This window comes from Narcine bancroftii, chromosome 7 (assembly GCF_036971445.1).
Source record: "Narcine bancroftii isolate sNarBan1 chromosome 7, sNarBan1.hap1, whole genome shotgun sequence".
In the NCBI taxonomy this organism is placed as follows: Eukaryota; Metazoa; Chordata; class Chondrichthyes; order Torpediniformes; family Narcinidae; genus Narcine; species Narcine bancroftii.
In genome coordinates, this window is record NC_091475.1 from 28,302,217 (window position 1) to 28,323,360 (window position 21,144).

A 21,144-nucleotide genomic window follows, 5' to 3' on the forward strand; every position below is an offset into this window, starting at 1 on the left:
ACACATCAGAGCTCAAAATATTGTATAATTTTATCTAACAACTCCCCTCTTCTTCTGCCCATTAAAATCAGTTTAAGAATACAGCTGTAATTTGTACATTCTTCTTTGGCTTGGCTTCGCGGACGAAGATTTATGGAGGGGGTAAAAGTCCACGTCAGCGCAGGCTCGTTTGTGGCTGACAAGTCCGATGCGGGACAGGCAGACACGGTTGCAGCGGCTGCAGGGGAAAATTGGTTGGTTGGGGTTGGGTGTTGGGTTTTTCCTCCTTTGCCTTTTGTCAGTGAGGTGGGCTCTGCGGTCTTCTTCAAAGGAGGTTGCTGCCCGCCAAACTGTGAGGCGCCAAGATGCACGGTTTGAGGCGATATCAGCCCACTGGCGGTGGTCAATGTGGCAGACGCCAAGAGATTTCTTTAGGCAGTCCTTGTACCTTTTCTTTGGTGCACCTCTGCCACGGTGGCCAGTGGAGAGCTCGCCATATAACACGATCTTGGGAAGGCGATGGTCCTCCATTCTGGAGACGTGACCCACCCAGTGCAGCTGGATCTTCAGCAGCGTGGACTCGATGCTGTCGACCTCTGCCATCTCGAGTACTTTGACGTTAGGGATGAAAGCGCTCCAATGGATGTTGAGGATGGAGCGGAGACAACGCTGGTGGAAGCGTTCTAGGATATCTTAAGTGTTGCATTTAAAACGAGCCGGCACTGCCAGAGCTGCTGTAATGGCAGAGCTGCCGCTAGCGGCTCCGAACAAGCTTTAAACAAAGTCACCTGGAGACCAGGCTCTTCACATTTTCCATTGTACTAACTTGTAGGATTTACTGTAGAATGAATCTCGGTGAAGACAGTGTCACCAGTTTCCAGGTGACTGTTAGAGGAGTTGGTGTTTTTAAAATCCTACAACCATGGGTCTGTGCCCTGGAATGACGGCACCTGTGCTTGGCAGCAGTCACATGGGGGTTTCAGATTCCAGGGAGCAGAAATAGGAAGAACACCCCCATCCCACCACTGAGAAGAAGCAGAGCAGATAATGGACCAGCAAGGTGCTCAGCAGCTGAGGGACCCTCACAGACTGCCGTAAATTGTGATCAGAGGACCCGCTCAGGCTGCAGGCGACTGACTTAAGGGAAGCAGGATTCGAGAGGGTGCTGCAGGCAAGAAGGACTCCTGAAGGTCCTCAGGTGCTGAAGTGTACCTGCTCAGGTTGAAGATTTATCTGGACCTCAGGCTTCTCTCACATGACAATAAAGGGATCTTAAATACCTACTCAGGAATATGAAACTTTAAGGCACCTTTGCTTTCTCAAACCAAAATAAATCCTTATCTGACAAGTAAAACAACAAAAATGTTCAAATGTTAACAGCACTTATTTTAATATTCGCATCACAAATAAAAAAGGTAAAAGTGTATTTATATTAAAAATAAAAACTCAATTTAAATAGTTTCTAACTAAGGATTGAATGCACAAGAGTACAATCATAGATACTGGTATAGAATGGAAGGATAACATTTTGTAAGTATGATTACAATGTTAAGGAATACAGTTTAATCAGAAATACAATCTAAACTTTGGTTGGCAAAAGCAATCTATGTTCAAGTTAAATTCATAGCAAAATTACTTTGGAATTAGGTCACTTAAAGATCCTTCCCTCTGCAACTTGTTTATAGCATATAAAATTTTAATATTAAATGAAAAGTGAATCAGTAAATTAACAATTTGCCTTGGATGTTCATCCACATGTAACAGGTGCCTTTCCATTGAATATACATTTCCATTGTTTGTTTTGATTTCTAAAAGAAATCAATTGTAATCAATATTTAAGGAAAGTGTAAGTATTCACCACTCCATGCATTTTTCCACAATGACAAATAAGAACATTTATCACAAAATAAATTAAAGAATATTCTACCCATAAAGTATTCTCAATATTGCAAAGCAGTGTAGTTTGAAGAATACGTTCCTCCCAAGTCAGTGTTATGTTATTGCATGAATTTTGAGGAGAAACTTTTTTTTTAAATCAAGGGCATATTGTATTTTTTCTATAATTCTACATTAATGATGCAACAAAGTGCAAGTCCTATTATATGCAGAAAATCTCAAGTTTATACTTCTTAATCAAAATGTTATCAGCCAGTACAATGCTTCATTTCAAGAGAATATATCCCATTGTTTTCATGGGCTAGGATGTCTGTCAGGAATTGTGCAGATAGCAGCAATTAATACTTATGAGAATAAAAAATGCCCTTCACATGTAGCTTTTTGTTTCTGTTGATTATTGGCCAACAGCAGATAACTTAAGGTGTATTCTTTTTAGAAGCTCTCAAAAGATTTCCTCTGGTAACACTTGTACAAAGAATCTTCATTGAACAATATGGTGTCCATCCCTGCTTTGAGCGCACTGAAGCCAGCAATTAGGATGGGACATTCTGGTTTTGCACAGGATGAACATTTATGATAATCGGCCTGTAATGAAACTCACAGAATGAGATCGAGGAAGGTCACATTCTCAATTGAGCCATAGTTAAATATTCTTCCCACTTTGCATGCAATTTTTAAAAAATTTGGACCTACAGCATGGTACAGACTCCTCTGGCCCAAAAGCTCGTGCCCCAAATACACGAATTAACCTACAATCCATGTACATTTTTTTGAAGGATGGGAGGAAACTGGACCAACTGAAGGAAACTCACACTGACACAAGGGAGAGCAGACAAACTCCTTACAGGCAGTGCTGGATTTGAACCGGGTTGCTGGCGCTGTAATAGTACTGCCACGCTAACAGTGTGACCAAGTTAAGACATCTTAGTCTTTCAATTGATATTTAGGGTGTTTGTATATTCAGGGAGATATTCCTCTCTAAATATGATAAAACATCTATATTGTGACCAGAGTTAAGCAGAAAAATCTGCAGATGCTAGGGTTGTAGTAAAATGTGGAAGAGTGCTGGAGAAACCGCCAGGTCATGTAGCATATATAAGTAGTAAGTAACGTGTCAGGCCTGAGCCTTTCATCAAAGGAGGTGGTAAAAAAGAGACAGGCACCTGAATAAGGAGATTGAGGGGGGGGGGGAGGAGGGAAAGAGAGAGGAGGGAGGAAGGGGGTGGAGGGGGAAGGAGCACAGGCTAACAGTCATGGGTGGGAGGGTAGAAGAGAAAAAAGCTGAGGTTATAGAGGAGAAGGTAGCTCTCTGAGTGGAGAGGGAGGGAAAGGAGGTGGGGCTGGAGGAAAGGAGACAGGAGGGGTTTTTATGCACAAAAGCTGTGCTAGCACCTGCTCACTTTTTTTTTTAAGAGGCAAATTTACCGTTTATGCTGAGGACTGAAAAGGCAGATCGCACAGTCCTTTTATGTAGCCCAGAGCAGCGCGCTGGCTTCCCAGGGCAAATAATGTGTAGCACAGCAGCAGCCGCCCTGTGACCGCCCTGCCGCCTGACGGCAAGAGAAAGCAGGTCGGGGTGAGCGAGTGCAGGCTGACAGCTCCACCAGCCACTCTGTGACAGCACAGCAGGATGATGGGGGAAAGTTAACCAGCCAATCCTCCTTTGGACCTTTTATGGAGGTAAGTGGAGTGATTTGAAGGGAGAGGAAACCAGTCTTTACAAATCGCTAATTTTCACTATAACAGGGCCTAGGGCAAGAGAAAGATTCAGGGGAAGGGTGAAACAGAAACTGGAGAACTCTATGTAAGTACTGTCTAGTTATACTCAAAACTTTAACACCAACCACAGATGTCTCATCATTTGAGGTACATTCTCAATGTAAGTATAGATTTTTACATCCAAAATGTTGACTAAACCACAGATTTATAGCTATTCAAACCATAATTAATCATCTACTGTTATGTTCATCCCCCAAATCTCAATGTACTTCTGAATTTGGTGAGATTCTCCAAAGATTCTTCAAGGGAGATTCTCCAAATTCCATGCTTGTCATGTTAAATATAGAGCTTTTGTAATTGAGTGGCCAGAAAATTGCTGGAGGAGATTCTGAGGGACAGGATAGACTGGAACTGACTGTAGGTAGTCAACATCATGGAACAAGCTTTTTGGCCCGACTCATCCATGCTGGCCAAGTTGGCAAAATGGGCTCGTCTAATTTGCCCACATTCTTCTAAACCCTTCTTATCCAAAAATGTGTCCAAATATCATTTGAATGCAAGAACTGCGTCCACCTTCAGCTTTCTCAGCAGCTTGTTTCAGAAACAGAAAAATCACCTGCCACTCAGATTAATCTCACCTTAACCCTATTTTAGGGTCATCTGCAAATTTACTAATCACATTAACTACATTGTCATCCAAATTGTAAATATGCATAGATAGTGTCCAACAACTCCTGATCACAGGTCTCCAATCATTCTACAAATAACCTCCAACTCCTCTCTTCAAGCTAATTTTAAATCCAGTGGGCCAGCTCCCCTGGTTCCCCAGACCAACCTTGTGCAGCACCTTATCACAGGCCATGTTAAAATCCATATACACATCCAATGTACTAACATCAGTTCTTCTAAACACTCTTAGATTCACAAGACATGATCTGTTACGCCCAAAGCATGTTGACTACCTACAGTCAGTCCCAGTCTGTCTGGTCCCTCAGAATCTCCTCCAGCAATTTTCTGACCACTGGCATCAAGATCACTGGCCTGTTATTCTCTGGCTGGTCTTCTCTATTCTTTTTAACTAACAGCACAACATAAGCCACCCTCCAGTATTCTAGAATATGTACAGCTCCAGTCTGAATGAACTAAAGTCACACAAACACCAGATTAAGTCAAGGAAAATAGGCTCATTTTCAAATCTCAAGTGTCTGTTCAAAACATATAAAATTTATAGGAACATGCTAGAGAGCAGAGAATCAAAACTCAGTCAATTAGGTTTGGCTTGGAGGAAGAAATGGATAGAGAAGTGGAGGAGTGTAGAAATCAAAAATCAGAGACTAGGGCTTTGACAAATAAAGGCACAGGCACCAATAGTGCAGCAATTAAATCTGGGGAGGAGCCTGGCTATATGGGAATTTTAAAACTGGAGATTATTGGAACAATTTAAAACAAGGTGAGAATGTTAAAACTCCATCTGATTGTGAGCTAATAAAGGTCTGGAAACTTAGGGATAATGTGTGAACAGGACTTTCCTGCTTATGATGTGGCTCATACTTGATTTTTAATGAACTCAAGTGCAAGGTGGGTTAAGAAAAAGAGGGGCACTGGCCAGGAGTCTATTAAAAGTAAAGGTTTGAGATGGGATGCGAGTTTCTGCAGTATGACCCGAGCCAGGTGGAAACAATGCAAGAGAAGAACCCAGGTTGGGGCAAAAATAGGTAAAATTTAGCTTCGTGCATCAAGCTAAGAAAGGACATCAGGGACACCAATCAGAAAGGTCTCTGGCCCAGTAACATAAAATTACACAAGTTCCTCACATTTTTTGAAGGAGAAAGAAGAAGCTAGGGCAAAGTTTATACAAAAGGTTGTTGTACAGAAAAGCAGTGGGGTGTTACTTCCTATTCTCAGACGATCCTGAAGGAATGGCACACAAGGTTCACAACAGCTTTACGTGCTTGTGCTAAATCTAACAACAAGTTGTTGCCAAGGATGTTCAACTTCATGCCCCTTAGACAAAGAGAGATGTGGGTCTGTAGGCAGAGAGCGGCGAGGTGAGGAAGAGACAATCTTGCGGGCGGGGAGTCAAGGTGTTAGATGGCACTCAGGATGTGGTTTGTGAGCCATGTTGGAAAAAGGATCAAAGTCTGGACATTAAACTTTTCCCAGGAATAGAGAGAGGAGGAAGTAGAATTGGGAAAGGGAAGGAAGTCAATATAGATAAATAAATCTGTTAATCTTACCGAGATGCAAAATAAGCAATAAAAAACCTCAAACTCTTCTGAGGGTGTCTCGGTGCTAAAATCAAGATGAGAAAGAAGAGAACAATGACAAGGGTGAAGCCACTGAATATGTTTCTAGTTAAGGAAAAACAACATTTGGTGCCAAATGTGTACTGGCACCGTAGTATATTGAAGTTGCATTTTAAATGTCTCAGAAAATGTGTACAGCTACATTGAGACAATGAACATTTCAGTTGACTTAGTTCTTTCATTACATTACAATTCCATTACAAAAACTAAAAATTGTACTTGAAACATTGTTCATGCAAGGTCAATTATAAACCATGATATAAGCATCCAAGACAAAACTGGTACTCAAGTACAAACATAGATAAATACTAACAGCAACAAATTTTTAATTTGCTTCTCAATGACTAATGCAATTCATCTTAAAAATTTACTTTTGTATTGTTAGGTCCAGTCTACAATACCATTCATTCCTCTAAATGGATTGATTTACAGAGGACATCATTCATTGCTTGTACTTCTTTGTAAAGCCTGTTCAAATAATCCCATTCCTTCACTTTCCAAACCTTTATACAAGTGCACTGGAGCCCAATGGTGTCCCAATAGCTGATTGACTTGTGAAATGCATGAGAATCATTAATCCACCAGAGGGTTAGCAAATGTGAACAATGTTAACAGGTGATATATATCAATCAGATTTTGAAAAGGGAGCTGAGGTCCTTAAACATGGAGATGTGCTGAAAAACAGCCACTTCAAAATTTTATCTTTGTGCATTAAACAAATTGCAGCTTAAGTGAAGCTTCAATAAAATATCTGGTTAACAATGAATTTAACAATTCCTGGTGCACAGATGTTAAATTCAGTAAAACCACCTTTGGGGATTGGCAGATGCTGGATAAGTGGAATTTCCAGTTGCTTAAGATTGCGTGTTGTGTGGATTGGTGAACCAATTTTAAACCTGTATCTTTTACCTATTTATTTTCTGGGGTTTTTTTTGACAGTTGCTTGAGGTTGCCAGTTACTTGAATTCTGGATAACGGGGGTTTTACTGTATAATCTAATTAATTTCTACCATGAGCAATTTAAACCTCTGAAATGATCAGTTCCACATTTTGTGATAATATTTTTAGGCATCCTCACTACAAGTGCCATCTCTGCTCACAAGTCACCTTGAGCAACCCTTCATCCTTGCCATCCAGGCAATTGGAGACGTCTTCAGCCATTTGTAACCTTTCTCTGTATTTTTTTACAATGCTGTATGCACCGAAGATTGGAAACAGTATTGCGATTGCTGCAAAGTAGATGGTGTAAGCCAGAAACTGGGAAAAGAAAGAATAAAAAAGGACAAGTTCAATAAACAACTTACCAAGAAAATAATTTCAAATCAAGAAAATATTATATAGTATCCTTTATTCATGAGTAGTCAAAATTCTACAATGGTGTGTATTGTGTAGAGGATATTTAACAGACCATTAAAATATTTAATTACTGATGCCTCACATTTAATTTTAAAAACATTTTGTAAGATCAGTTGAAACATTGTCCTTGTCATTGGCAGGCTAAAGCACGGAACCATGATTCAGACGTTTGTTACACAAGGGAAAGACAATTTCTCTGTATTTTTCTTATTGTGGAAGGGGAAAGGGGAGAAAGGACAAAATGAGATCTCTCAACTACGGAGCCAGAATATTGGCAGTCTCGGATCAATCACGGAAAGGAAAATCACACAAGTGACATAAAGGGCCAGTAAAGCACTCATACTTTTGGGTGCCAAGATCGGACTCCTCTACTGCTAGAGGTGAAAGCCACCCCTCAACCCCTAGCAACAAGTATGGAAATTACCTCCAGAAGCAGGCTCAATTGAAGTGAGCACAGAAAATTTTGCAACCTACAATCAATAAAAATCATACATGATCCAAAGAGTTTTCAGTCAACACATTCAATTTAAAACAGGCAATTAGTTTCTTGTGTGTTTACACGAAATTTATGTTGCATCCTGAAACCCAGGAGATTAAAAAGAGTGAATTTTAACATTATTAGAAAATCAGATGAGGTATTATTGTTTTATAGTGAGATTAGAGGAACCAGTGAAGGATAAATCACATTTGACAAAGGTGTTCAGTCATGAGGGTTTAGATCAGGGGTCTCCAAAGTGGTCAACATTGACCTCTGGGAGTCGGTGGGACTATCTAAGGCAGGGGTGTCAAACTCAAATTCACGGACGGCCAAAATTAAAAACTTGGACTAAGTCGAGGGCTGAACTAAATATTTATTGAAATTTTTCAGCAACATCTGCAAGTTTTCTCTTCTTTCAACATAAACTTTAGGATATAACTTTAGGAGGATAATGTTACAGGTCAGGAGTAGGTAGCTCAAGTTCACCCTTTGCTTAACCTGAGGGAAACATATTTGGTCCCTGTGGAGATGTAGTCAGCATTCACAGGCTGTGTCCATTTTGGCCTGCATCAGGACTCAGCATTTCCTGCTCACTCCTCAGGCTCTAGGCCTCTATTCACCCTCGACCCACCATCCCTCTACCTGACCAGTCCTTTACCCAACCTCTACTCACCCCTCACTCTGCCTCTACCCACCCCATCCTATACACGCCCCTCTACTGCCTCTCCCCTCAACCTGTTCCTCCCTCTACCCGTCTCTCACCCTCTAATCACCCCTCCCCTACTCGCCCTGCCCCTCCCCTTTTACCTCTTTCCTACCCACCCCTCCTTCTACTCATCCCTCCCTCTAACTGCTCCTCGCACCACCATAACATCCCCTGCCCATTACTCCTCACCCACACCCTCTGCCCACCCCTGCTTACCCACCCACTCAGGCCCAGCGCGCTGCCGATCAGCCTTTGCGGACAGCCACCATCTTTCTCTTCACGTGCAGGGCCGAACCAGCCATCCCTGGGGTCCGCGTGGGTGCAAGCGCTGAAGGCCGTGGCGACCGGGAGAAGTGCGCTCGCGCTGTGGAAGGGTCGTCCGGTGCCAGTCGCACGTGGCTCGCGCCGACAGGAAATCACAGGTGCTCGCCCATCTGCCGCACCGCTCGACAGGTGGGAGAAGAGACTGGTTGTGCGGGGAGCCTTCCAACTGGCTTGCCGGCTGATGACATCGACAGACTTCTCGTGTTACAATTTTTCGTGTTACAATGGGGAAGGATGTGCAATGAAGGGGGAGGATGGTGGGGGTGACATGACCAAAAAACAGCATCGGCTCTCGCTGCAGGGCGGGCCACCTCTAATACATTTTTGAAATGATCTTGCGGGCCAAATATAATTATATGGCCCGCGGGCAAGAGTTTGACATGTGTGATCTAAGGGGTCAATAAATGCCAGGGAGTCAACAACACCTGGGTGGGGTCTATTAACTTTTGAGGTGGAAATCAGGGGCAGATCAACGGAAAACAGCGCCTATGGTAGCAGTGTCAACCTCTTGCAAGAGTGAGCCTCGATGACTGCCATGTTGTATTTAGCTTCGGCCTTTGAATACATTGAGAGTAAATGGGAGGATGGACTGTGTGTAGAAGAAAGACGTATATGGTCTTTGTATCTTAAATTGCGTTGCAGCCGCCATCCCCCTTCCCCATCCAATGCCATCACCATTTACCCACCCATCCAGCACTGGGATTCCATGCCTGAGGGTCAATGAGGGATCAGGCATCCCATGAAAGGGTCAATGGTCTAAAACGTTTGGGGACCCCTCATTTAGATGGAGTGAATAATAGATACATTGTTTCCAGTCACAGTGGGTCAGCAGCCAGAGGCCACATTTAAACATAATAAGCAAAAATGTCAGAGGTGATATGAGGAAATACAAATTACATAATTACAATGATCAAGAAATGGTAGAAATTATTTCAACAATCATTTTCAAAGGGTGGACTGGACAAATGATTGAATAATGACATTTGGAGGAAAGAACAAGAGTGAGAAACTAAAAGTTTTCTTTTAAAGAACAGGTAAAATGTTCACCATCATTCAATGTAGTACCGGTGATTAATTTCCACATTGTGAAATTATTCCATTCTTCTGTTCAGGAACCAAATTATTCCAGATGTTTGAACTATAATGTTAAATCTCAGTCAAAAGGCAGCAATCTTTAATCGGTATCCCCATTTCCACTGCTTTTAAAAGCCCATTTTAAAAAAGACTCCTTTTGGAAATAATAATTGCTCAATGATATTGAACTTCAGCTGCCCTCTTCTCTCCCTCTAATGAAAACACTGGAGAACAAAGATTTGACTTCCTGAATCCTTTTGGGTGTATTTTTATTTTATATAGGTTTTGGGCTGGTGATCATGAAAATCACATTAAAGTTTTCCTAGCATGTACCGTTTTTTAGATATAACCTATTTTGTGATTTCCTGTCATATTTTACGTCTGCTAATATATGGCCCACAAAGCAAGCTGTTTTGGTCAGTCCAAGCATGCCTGATATTCACTCTGTGCAGGTGCTATGCTGATGTTGATTAGGCCTAGGCTGTTGAGAATTTTCTTGGCAACTACAGAGCACCAAACTCCAAACTACATCCAACTGATTGACAACATGTTTCAAACATACAAAAGTATGAAGTGCAACATGTCATTGAAAATTCACTTTCTGCATGATCTTGGTGCAGTCAGTGACGAACATGGCAAAAGGTTTTTACAAGGACATTGGGACCATGGAAAAGCAGTATTAGGGCAAATGGAATCCATCAATGTTGGCCGACTATTGTTGGACACTGACACTAGAGGCATCAGATGCTGAGTACAATGAAAATCTGCGGCAAAACATTTTTTGGGTCAGTTGAACTAACACAATGTGTCAGCATCATTATGCGATTAAACATGCTCAATTCAATAAAAGTTAATTTAATGTTCTCTATCTTCTTATGTGATGCAACAAATCTGAAATTATCTTTGTTTTTACCTCAATGCTATTATAAATCCCCATTTAAAAAAAAATCAGGAAGCAAATCTTTTCAAAAATTGTAATTTTTGAAGTTTGTGGCAGTACCAAATTAAGTCCTTACCTGTCCAAATATGTCCAAGTTTAGTATGTTGGATTCCACTACAATCAGAGTCAGGAGAGTCTGAAGGGCCAAGGCAACAAAAGTGTTTACACCAAACACCAAAGCATACAGCTCCACACTTAAATTTGCAGCAATTTTGTACCTTGCAAAAGGAAAGAGAGACAATTACTTTTGAAAGCTTAACTCTCAAAGTTTGAATCAAATTTTGTACCTTGCAAAAGGAAAGAGAGACAATTACTTTTGAAAGCTTAACTCTCAAAGTTTGAATCAAATTTTGTACCTTGCAAAAGGAAAGAGAGACAATTACTTTTGAAAGCTTAACTCTCAAAAGTTTGAATTAATGACCTTTTAAAGAGTTTCACTCACGTTGCTATGGTTATAAGCATCATGTAAATAATTCTGAAAATTATGTAACAGGAGTAGCAAACCCAGATGCTTCGGACAATATCCATCACATACAGCACAGCAACGATAACAATGGAAAAAATGAGGAGTGCGACTTCACTCCACATGGACCATGATATTTTTATATAACCCACGGTAAATGCTGCCACTGCACCTACATATTAACCAAAACAAGAGAACAGTGTAAGTTAACATGAAATATGCAGATGTTGGGGTCTAGCGCAATATACAAAAATGCTGGAGAATCTCGGCACGTCATGCAGTATTCATGGAAAGTAAAAGGCAGTCATCCTTTCAGATCTGAACCTTTTTCAGGAATGCTGAAAAACATTCAAATGCCTGAATAAAAAGGAGGGTATGGGGGAAGGGGAGGAACGCAGACTACAGGTGAGAGGAAAAAAAATAAGCTAAGAATTGATAGGGCAGAGGCCCAAGAAAGGTAGGAGTCTTTGTTAGCAGGTGGAAGGGAAGGGGGTAAGAAGCTGAAGAAAAGAAAACAGAGGGATGAGGGAACGAGGGAGATCAAGGAGTTGAAGGGAATTGGAGAAGTCGATATTAATATTGTCTGGTTAGAGACGGCAGAGATTCAGATTTCAGAGATGGAATAAAAGGCATTGTTCCTCCAATTTATAGATGGCTTCGATTTTGTAGTACACAGAGCCATGGACAGACATGTCAGTGTGGCAGTGCAGTGTGGAATTGAAGTGGTTGATTACCACAAGGACTTTACTGTTACCGCAGACATGATCTACTAAGATTTTCCAGCACTTTTGTGACGTGAACAAATGCAAAGTAACATTTAAACACTTTTAGTTTTAAAAGTTAATACTGAAACAGATTCTCTATGGAATTTGTGGGACAAAACAAGAAATATAAGGACTTGGATTATAATTTTAAAAATAAATTAAAGAGTGTAATAAAATAGCCATACCTTTTTAAGCAGTAAATTGAGAAATGGAATTATGAAGCCAACAATTTACTCACAATAATTATCTAAAATTGATCAAATTTTCACAAGACACTGCACAGATGAAAAAAAAATCCATTTACCCAAGAGCAATTTTAATTTTGTTTTTCTCAAAAACCAAATTCATTGCATTGTGTTCAGAAAGAAGGACCTCAAAAAGAGTGTTGGAAAGGCAGGGAAAAGAAAAAAATATATAAATTCAGGGATTCTGTGGATTTTCATATCTGACTAAAGGTCACCTTGAAATCCGAAGAAGCAGCTTCCATTTATAATCAAAAGTTTAAATCCCTCCGATCAAGACTTTTAGTCTTCTAGCGTAGCGGTTAGCACAAGGCTGTTACAGCGCCAGCGACCGGGTTCAAATCAGGTGCTTCCATGCCTGTGTGGGTTTCCTCTGGGTGCTCCGATTTCTTCCCACCATTCAAAATGTACCATAGGTACAATTAGGTGTAATTAAGCGTGAGCCAAAAGGGCCTGTTATTATACTAAACGTCTAAATTTAAATATTAAATGGCTGTTTTCAGAGTCATTAATTACATATGATTTGATAATGATCTCCTCCTAATCACTCTCAACAAATAGACATCTTTGCTTACAGCTGAATCCATCCTCCACACCATTTCCCAGCTGATCAGGATCACATTTGCCAGATTCCACTATTATTTAGAAAAATATAAATGCAGATGCGATCAATGAGAAATTGTCATTGACAACCCAATCCTATTTATCCTGCTGTCACCAATGAATAATCTCCAATGGCTTTTCTTCTCATGTTCATAACCATTTGGGAAAATAGGAACCATCTTTGAACTTCTAGCCCTTGTCTATAATACAGGTTCTCATACTTTTATTGACAACATTCAGCACCTGCTACTCAACCGTATCGTTTATATTGTCAGGCCAATTATTCAGTATTTGTCACCAGATGAACAAGGATTTCCATAAATGAAATATTTCATGGAGATTATTTGAAGCCATTTTGTTGTTTTACTCACATTAGGCAGCCTGGTCCCCAACTGTCCAGTTGGTGTACAACTAGTTTGTTGGTACAAATGGTTTGTTTGTATGTGATGGTTACTGTATGAAAGGCAGCCCATTGAGCAATTTGCTGGCTCCCTATACAAGCAAAAACACAGAAAGGGTGGAGGAACTCAGCAGCTCTTGCAATGCCCATAGGAGGTAAAGATACCAAATGTTTTGGGCCTGAGCCCTTCTTCAAGGTACGAATAAAGAGCAGGCTAGTGCCCAAATTAAAAGGCTAGAAAGAAAAGAATGGGCATGGGGGGGGGGGGGGGGGGGGGGGAGGACAAACCAACAGACAAAAGGGGTTAATTGAATATGGATAGGGTGCCATCCTTCCAACGTGTGGCAAACTGCTTGCCAGTAGGGTTTAGCCCCTTCTGGATCATAGTTTACCAACATTTTCCACATCTTATAAGGTTTGAACCCTTTTATTCCAACCAACTTCCATCTTAAAAATATGACAGTACTTCACTGTTCCTCTATCATTCCTCATCACTTACTAGATTAATAAGAAGCTTTATTGTTTTTGATTCTTCTTTCAGCATTTCTTTGTCCTTCCTGCCCTTTTGCTGCTTGCCTCCTAACATTTGTTTGTGTTACAAGCTCTAGATTCACCTCATCTAGATTTTTTTTTCTTTAAAATGGAACTTCAGCCTTTTCTCCATCATCCACTTCTTCAGACAGTGGGCCAACAGCAAAGGGAACACAAACATGAACGGTTTGCAGCAATTTGTAGAGGGCACAAACTTAACGGCTCTCCAAATTTAAAAATGTATGAACATACCCAACAGTGCAGATGCTGCTTCCACCATCCCATTGTAAATCTGGGAATTCTGCGAAGGATGAATATTTTCCCATAATATTTGAACGTAATTCAGTATTTGAAAATAGCCACAAGTAGACAGCGCCCACCAAACTGACCAGCAGAGCAGTGGTCCTGAGGAATAGCACTGCATTAAAGTCTTCCATATCAAATCAAGGACAATACAAATACCTTTGAATGGCTTTTTATTCTGGAAAAAAAAGAGTTAAAACATATTATGCTCAGATTGTTCTCTGTCAAATGGCTATGCACTATATTTAATGTTTTCTTCTCTTGTAAAGAGTACATAATAGCCATTTTTAATCAAAATATAGAGCATGGATGCTACGTACAAGTTTCGACCAATGTGGCAAGACAAACCAGCTGCACTTGTCAGCGTCATACATCATGGAAACAGGCCCTTTGGCCCTACTCTTCCATACTGAGATGTTTATCTGCCCCAATACCATTTTCCTGCATTTGGCCCATGTCCCTCTATTCCTTTCTTGTCCACGTACCCCTCCAAATGCTGTGATTGTACTGCTCTCCACCACCCCTCCTCTGGCAGCTTATTCCATAGTCTCACTGTTGCATTTAAAACTTTTGCCTCACGAACTTCCTGCACATATTCCCTCTATCATCTTCAACCCATGCCCTCTAGTTTTAGATTCTCCTCCCCTTAGGAAAAGACTGTGACCATCTACCCTATCAATGACCCTCATAACTTTATAAACCTCCGTGAGGTCACTTCGCAGCCTTCCGCACTCCAATGAATACAATCACAGCCTATTCAAATACGGCATTCTTGAATCAGCATCAATTTTATTTTTAGTTTTAAAAAGAAACAAAGATTTAGATCAAGGCTCAAATTCCTAAAAAGATGGAACATTGCTCAGTATGCCACAGCTCTCTCATCACATTCAAAGCACCTTGGATTTAAATAAATTTGATCTTTACAATTCTAATATGCAACCAACACAGAAAGTCAAAGAAAGTTTCTTGGAATGTGCAGTTTTTAAATTTTACATCCAAGAGTAGGTGGTAATTTATTGAAGCCCATTGACTCGAGGGACCAGTTGTTGGATTGGTTTAAGAGAGATGAAGTTCACATAGGATGCAGAAGCCAAAATGCACATCTCTTCCCACTTCAAAAGCAAGAAATAATACAAATCAGATAAAGTGATGCATTACCGTAATTTTATGGCTATAGGAGATAGTAGTGTTCATTGGTCCTAGGAGATGGGTGTCAGCCAAATGCTCAGCATCAGCATGGCCATTATTCAGTGGAGAAAGTGATTCAAATTCCTTTGAGGATGATTTTGCACCTTCAACTTTGGCACTACAGTCTCTTCTCACTCTGTGAAAGAAGATGCTTTTCTGTGGCATTGGAAGAAGCATTGACATAAAAAAGGCAACTACTGCACAAACTAAGGAAATAACATTGAGGTGGAATAGAGATATCATTGTAAATGAGACCAGTAGTTGCCCAGCAACAGATCCCACTGTGTACCCAACCAATGTGGCACATCGACAATATCCAGTTACTTTCTGATACTTGTTAAAGTCCACGACAGTGTAGATGTAGGAGTAATAAGCCACTTCTGATGCAGTCACCATCCCATAGAAAAATTCCACAAATTGCATTGCAAGCAGTCCTTGGGCATACAATAGCATGAACAACGTCACAATCAAAGCTGCGCCTTGTATAATAATGAGTGGCTTGTAACGGAGATAGTCTGTTGCAAGGAAGATGGGAAACAAAAGAAGCAGGTAGGAGTACGTCCACACTGGGAAAACCTCCTTCAGCTATTTGGAAACAAAAAAGTTCAAAAGATTTAAATCAGGGTGTTCCTTCTTTTTGACCTTTCAATTACAGATTTCCCCAAAACAAAGCCATACTTTTATTATTAGCAACTTGAAACATGTTCAGTGTACCCTGTATTTCTTCTTTGGCTTGGCTTCGCGGACGAAGATTTATTTATTTATGGAGAGGGTATACCACAATGCTAAATGATGAGAAGTCTAAAAGTTTAAAGCTAAGATGGTATATTGTTTTTCTCCAAATCCAAGTTGTTCTGAGGAAAAGACAGTTTGGAAAATAATAAATGCTCTGTCAATCCTGTACTCCTGCCAGGTGCTAACTCATGCTCCAATAATCCCACATAATCCTCCAGATATCAGTGTTTCACTAATATGAGCAAAGACAGAAAGAAACTCTACCAAATACTATGATAAACATCACAAATAACACCTCGCCTTGTCCAAAGTGAGGGTCATTTGTGGTAAAGAGAAAGGGCAATTCTTCATCTTTTCTTTATCCAAGAGAGATTAAACCAAACACTATCCTGTGTGACTCTAGGGATTGAAACAAAACTTGATTTTATGCATTAACGGTTTCTCACTTCATTGATCGAATGTTTCAATGCTCAAGGTTTTATTGCAAACTTCCAGTATCTGCATCATTTACCATTGAATCCCCAGAGATTAAACACGGAACTTTATTTATGTCCATTTGCCTTGATGTTCATAGGTACCATACCATGACAATGAGAAAAGAAAAGCAATCGATTTCCCATCATTATTATGACTGACCAATTCTCAGGATTCCATCAATATTAATCTAAAATCTGAACACAGAGAAATTTTCAGATATGACAGAATCCCCAAAACATCTCAGTCTTGAAGGACAGATGCTTCCATTTGGCAGATTTCATAAATTCATAGCAAAGATCAAGAATTCATCAGATTCAAACCTCCAAAGTTATGTGAACCATTGTGCATAAAGTGGTTTCTTAAAATGAATAATGCTTCATCACAAATTAGTTGTTGGCAAGATTAAAGGGCATGAGAACTTGCTTAAATGACTACTTTGGAGAGATGGTTGCCAGTTTCATACACTTGCATCAAACAATTATGGTAATGAGTACTGTAAATCTGCTTTTAAATCTTATATTCAAATTGAGCATTTAACATCTCAAAATTTAAAAAAGGACAAATTTAGTCTTAAACAAAAGTCTGCAGATGCTGAGGTCGAGGGCAATGAACAAACGTGCTGGACAAACTCAGAAGGTCACACAGCATCCACAGGAAGTGAAAGGGTGAACTGGGCTTCCATCAGGTAGGTATAGTCATAATCAGACAGGTGTCTGTTTTACATTTAGGTTTTACTTGGAAGGAAAGTTGCTTCATTTCATATTGTATATTCCACCTAGATCTGAGAAAGCTTTTACACAAGGAAAAAGCTCCTCGTAATTAGCAGAATCTTTCCTTAAAATGAAAATACTGATCAGTACATCAAATGGTTTACAATCTTCTCAATGGAACTTCTCAAAAGATGCCTTGGGGCATTGGTGATTTTCGTTAAGTGTTGTATGTGGGTCACAGAAAGAAAAATTACACACATTCATGAGAAAGGAAGCTAAAGGAATTGCTCCACTAAAGAGTTGGCATAGCACGATAGGTCAGCTGCTGCTTTGTGCCATTATTTTTTGGTTTCTAAGGCACAGGTACAGTCCAAATGTGGGGAAAACACCATGTGCCATTCATTTAAACTGCTGAATTCAACAAATCTCAACTTTCAAGAGGAGGATTTATTGGCATGTAGTCAAAAAAAAAATTTCCAGTTCCTTTAACTTCAAATAATTCCAAAGCAGCAAAGTCAAACTGAAGCAAAATTTTCCTATTTTATAGCACTTGCTTCCAATATTTAAATTCCACGACCCAATTCCTCATGGTAGTTTTTGAACAAGTAGTCACTTTAAAAGTACTGAACATATGTAAAAAAGCAAATGTTTTGAAATTTAGCTGTTTAAGATTTAAAGCTTAACGTCATATTCTAAAGCACGCAGGAATTATTAAACTAAAACAAAATACTATGTCCAGAGGATGGGAATCATGGAGCAGTTAGCTGCTCTGATCCAATAAAAACAGGGATTTCTGCCCCCCCCCCCCCCACCACAAGATTTAAAAACTCAAACAAAGGACAGGGACAGATTTTGTAGCAAGGTTTACACCATGACACTGATCACCTATTACAACTGAGAAAACACAACTTCATCTCCTGAAGTACAGGATGACTCGTGTATAGGATGACCCTGGAATTTCCACATTAAGTGTTGGTTTTGAGCAATAAGGAGACCCCAGTAATCTGGTATTTACCACTGTCCAGTGGATGCTGTTAAAAGCAAATCACCTTTTAATAACAAATGATCATGTAAAGGTTTAAATTTTATTTGGATATTTTAAAATAAACCACTGTCAGCTCCTGTAATAGGCTGTTTAAATTCTATACAGAGCGGTCAGTAGTCGAGACAGGTGGATGAACCCCGTGGAGGGGTGCTAAGATCTCGCAAATAATTTACAGGGCATGGACAAGATTGCGTCAGAGCTGGCAGGAAGATGGTGGCAGTATGGAGACTGTTGTTAAGGTGACCCAGTGTTTAGGATGACCCATTTTAAGCATCGTCCTGTGCAATGGCATACAGGTAAAGGTAAAAGGTTCCAATATTAGAATGCAATACTACATTTAATATACATGAAATTATTTAACTTTTATCGACCGTAAAGCAGAGAATCACCACTCGGTCCAGCACCCCTCACAGAAACCCAAGCACCTGGTGTTCCGACCTCCAAGTACTGACCAGACCTGCGCCTGCATAGCTTCCAAGATCAGATGACCCCAGGTGTATTCAGGCTACTGAATGCTGTCAAACTGTAGTTCATTTAACGCTACGCAAAATCTTGCACTGTCAAAGATACTCCTAGAACTGTACCCTTTCCATCAGCCAGAGAGACAATTAAAAAAATAACAAAGTGACTTGCGGTTTTTGGAGCAGTTATGTAGCTGATTTGGATTAAAAATAATTGGAAAAATAGTTAGGTCTCATTCATTTAAAATAAGCAAGTTTTTAAGTATTTTGGTTATTTCTTCTTTGGCTTGGCTTCGCAGACGAAGATTTATGGAGGGGGTAAAAAGTCCACGTCAGCTGCAGGCTCGTTTGTGGCTGACAAGTCCGATGCGGGACAGGCAGACACGATTGCAGCGGTTGCAGGGGAAAATTGGTTGGTTGGGGTTGGGTTTTTCCTCCTTTGCCTTTTGTCAGTGAGGTGGGCTTTTATTTATTTATTTTATTTTATTTATTATAGTTCCAAATACATTTAAACGTTGGGGATTGAGGCAATTTGTTTTCTCTTTCTATTTGATCTCTCCCCTTCATCCCACAAATGTCTTTTTTTTTTAATTTCAAGGCCACCTTCACCAGGCTGATACCTGGAATGGCAGGAATAACTTATGAGGAAAGATTGCGCAATTTGGGATTGTACTCGCTGGAGTTTAGAAGATTTAGAGGGGATCTCATAGAGACCTATAAAATTCTGGCAGGACTGGACAGAATGGATGCGGAAGGGATGTTTCCAATGGTGGGAGTCCAGAACCCGGGGCCATGGTTCGAGGATAATAGACAAACCATTTAGAACCGAGATGAGGAGGAATTTCTTGACCCAGAGGGTGGTGAATCTGTGGAATTCATTGCCACAGAGCGCAGTAGAGGCACGTTCATTGAATATATTTAAGAGGGAATTAGATCTATTTCTTCAGTATAAGGGAATTAGGGGTTACAGAGAGAAGGCGGGGACGGGGTACTGAACTTTAAGATCAGCCATGATCTCATTGAATGGCGAAGCAGGCTCGAAGAGCCGAATGACCTACTCTATGTTTCTCGAGAGCAAATATCAACTGATATTTGCCGGCACCTATCTGGTAAATAAAGTTAGAAACTATCTTGGTGATACTTAATAGATCCATTCCCCCCCCCCTGTTTTGCCTGTTTGTCTGCTCTAACCATTTCTTTTCCAGGATACACTTGGTAATGAGAAGGTGGGGAGGGGGGGGGGGAGACAAGACAAAGTCCGGAGTTTATCTTTGTTGAAGTCTCGTCGTGTCCTTCCAAGAGCCAAATCCATCAACATTTGAAGTACCGCGTCTGCCAAGGCGACCTTGGATAGTGCAGGGGAGGCTCTTCAGGGGTTTGAATCCTACATCGTGCTGCCAGAGTTCCTGCTCCAACTCGGGCTCAGTGGAAGATCGCAGCCTTGAACCCTGCTCCACCCCAATTCAACCCCAACTCAGTCCCAAAGGACACACAGCATCTCCAAGTCGCTCATCAATCACTCGCCTGTTGCTCCGTCAGGTTTTTGTCCGGTCCGAGCAGGTACGGAGTTAAGAAAGGTTCGGAGGGCCGGACGTTGACAAAAAAGCCAACGAGGCAGAGGAGGATGGTGGGGTTCAGCCAGCGGCTGCGGGGCAAGGCCACGCGTGTTACCCCGCTGCCACTGTCCATCAGCCTCGAGCTGGCTGGCTCGCTCGCCCCCGCTCCGGCTCCGGCTGGCTCGCTCGCCCCCGCGTTCGGCTCGGTCGATCGGCCAGCCCTGTACGAATGCTCCATGGAGGCGCTCGCCTCTGTGCTGCCAAGCCCCGACAAAAGACGCCAGTCACTTCAACCCGGCTCACGGAGCGAGCCTCTCGCGGGGCCGGCCGAGTGACGACCAATCACAGGAGAGAACGAGGAGGTGCGGCTTGACGTCATCCGCCGGCGACGAGACGCTGTCGGAGTTGCAGAGGCTCAGTGACCTTGAAGTCTTTTGGACGTACATGAACTATCAAATGAACCCTCACCTTGCGGGCCAGGCAGAATTTCTTCTGATCAGTAGTATAAACTGAACTCAATAAAGAGATAGAAATGTAAACAAAATGTCCAGAAAAAACGGTGTTCAGTGATCGTCATGGGGAAAAGTAAAACCCCTTAGATGACTCTCTGATGGTGGAGGGGTCGCCCCTCTTCCTGAACCTGCTGGTGTGAGTCTTGTGGCACCTCCACCCCCACTACGTGTAAAAGTGGGGTTTCAAAGTCCAGACCATGACCAAGGGTTGCTTCAGGAAAAGCTGATTTTAAAATCCTGTTTTAAATCTCTTGTTGAACGCCAGGATCCTTTCTCTAAATTATGTATTACAAGCTCCTATTTTATTTAAAATGGGATTATCACTGGAAGGGATAGTATAGACAGGAGACACACAAGCACAACACAAGTCACAGCC

At 41.1% G+C, this 21,144-nt stretch overlaps 1 protein-coding gene across 3 annotated transcripts; it reads right to left on the reverse strand.

The window, feature by feature from the left end:
• Positions 1-1,527: 1,527 nt before the first annotated feature.
• Positions 1,528-20,599, reverse strand: LOC138738653 (thiamine transporter 1-like). Of its 3 annotated transcripts, none has more exons than XM_069889279.1 (8): positions 20,225-20,599; positions 15,243-15,857; positions 14,034-14,262; positions 11,221-11,413; positions 10,855-10,996; positions 7,008-7,157; positions 5,832-5,886; positions 1,528-1,787 (listed from the first exon to the last, which is right to left on the reverse strand). In XM_069889279.1, the coding sequence occupies exons 1-7, from the start codon at positions 20,492-20,494 to the stop codon at positions 5,860-5,862; spliced, it is 1,626 nt and encodes a 541-aa protein (XP_069745380.1). In that variant the 5' UTR covers positions 20,495-20,599; the 3' UTR covers positions 1,528-1,787; positions 5,832-5,859. The 3 variants fall into 3 exon arrangements, with proteins under 3 accessions (XP_069745380.1, XP_069745378.1, XP_069745379.1); XM_069889278.1 differs by lacking the exon at positions 1,528-1,787 and adding an exon at positions 2,372-2,460; XM_069889277.1 differs by lacking the exon at positions 5,832-5,886 and having other exon boundaries at positions 1,528-2,460.
• Positions 20,600-21,144: the final 545 nt, after the last annotated feature.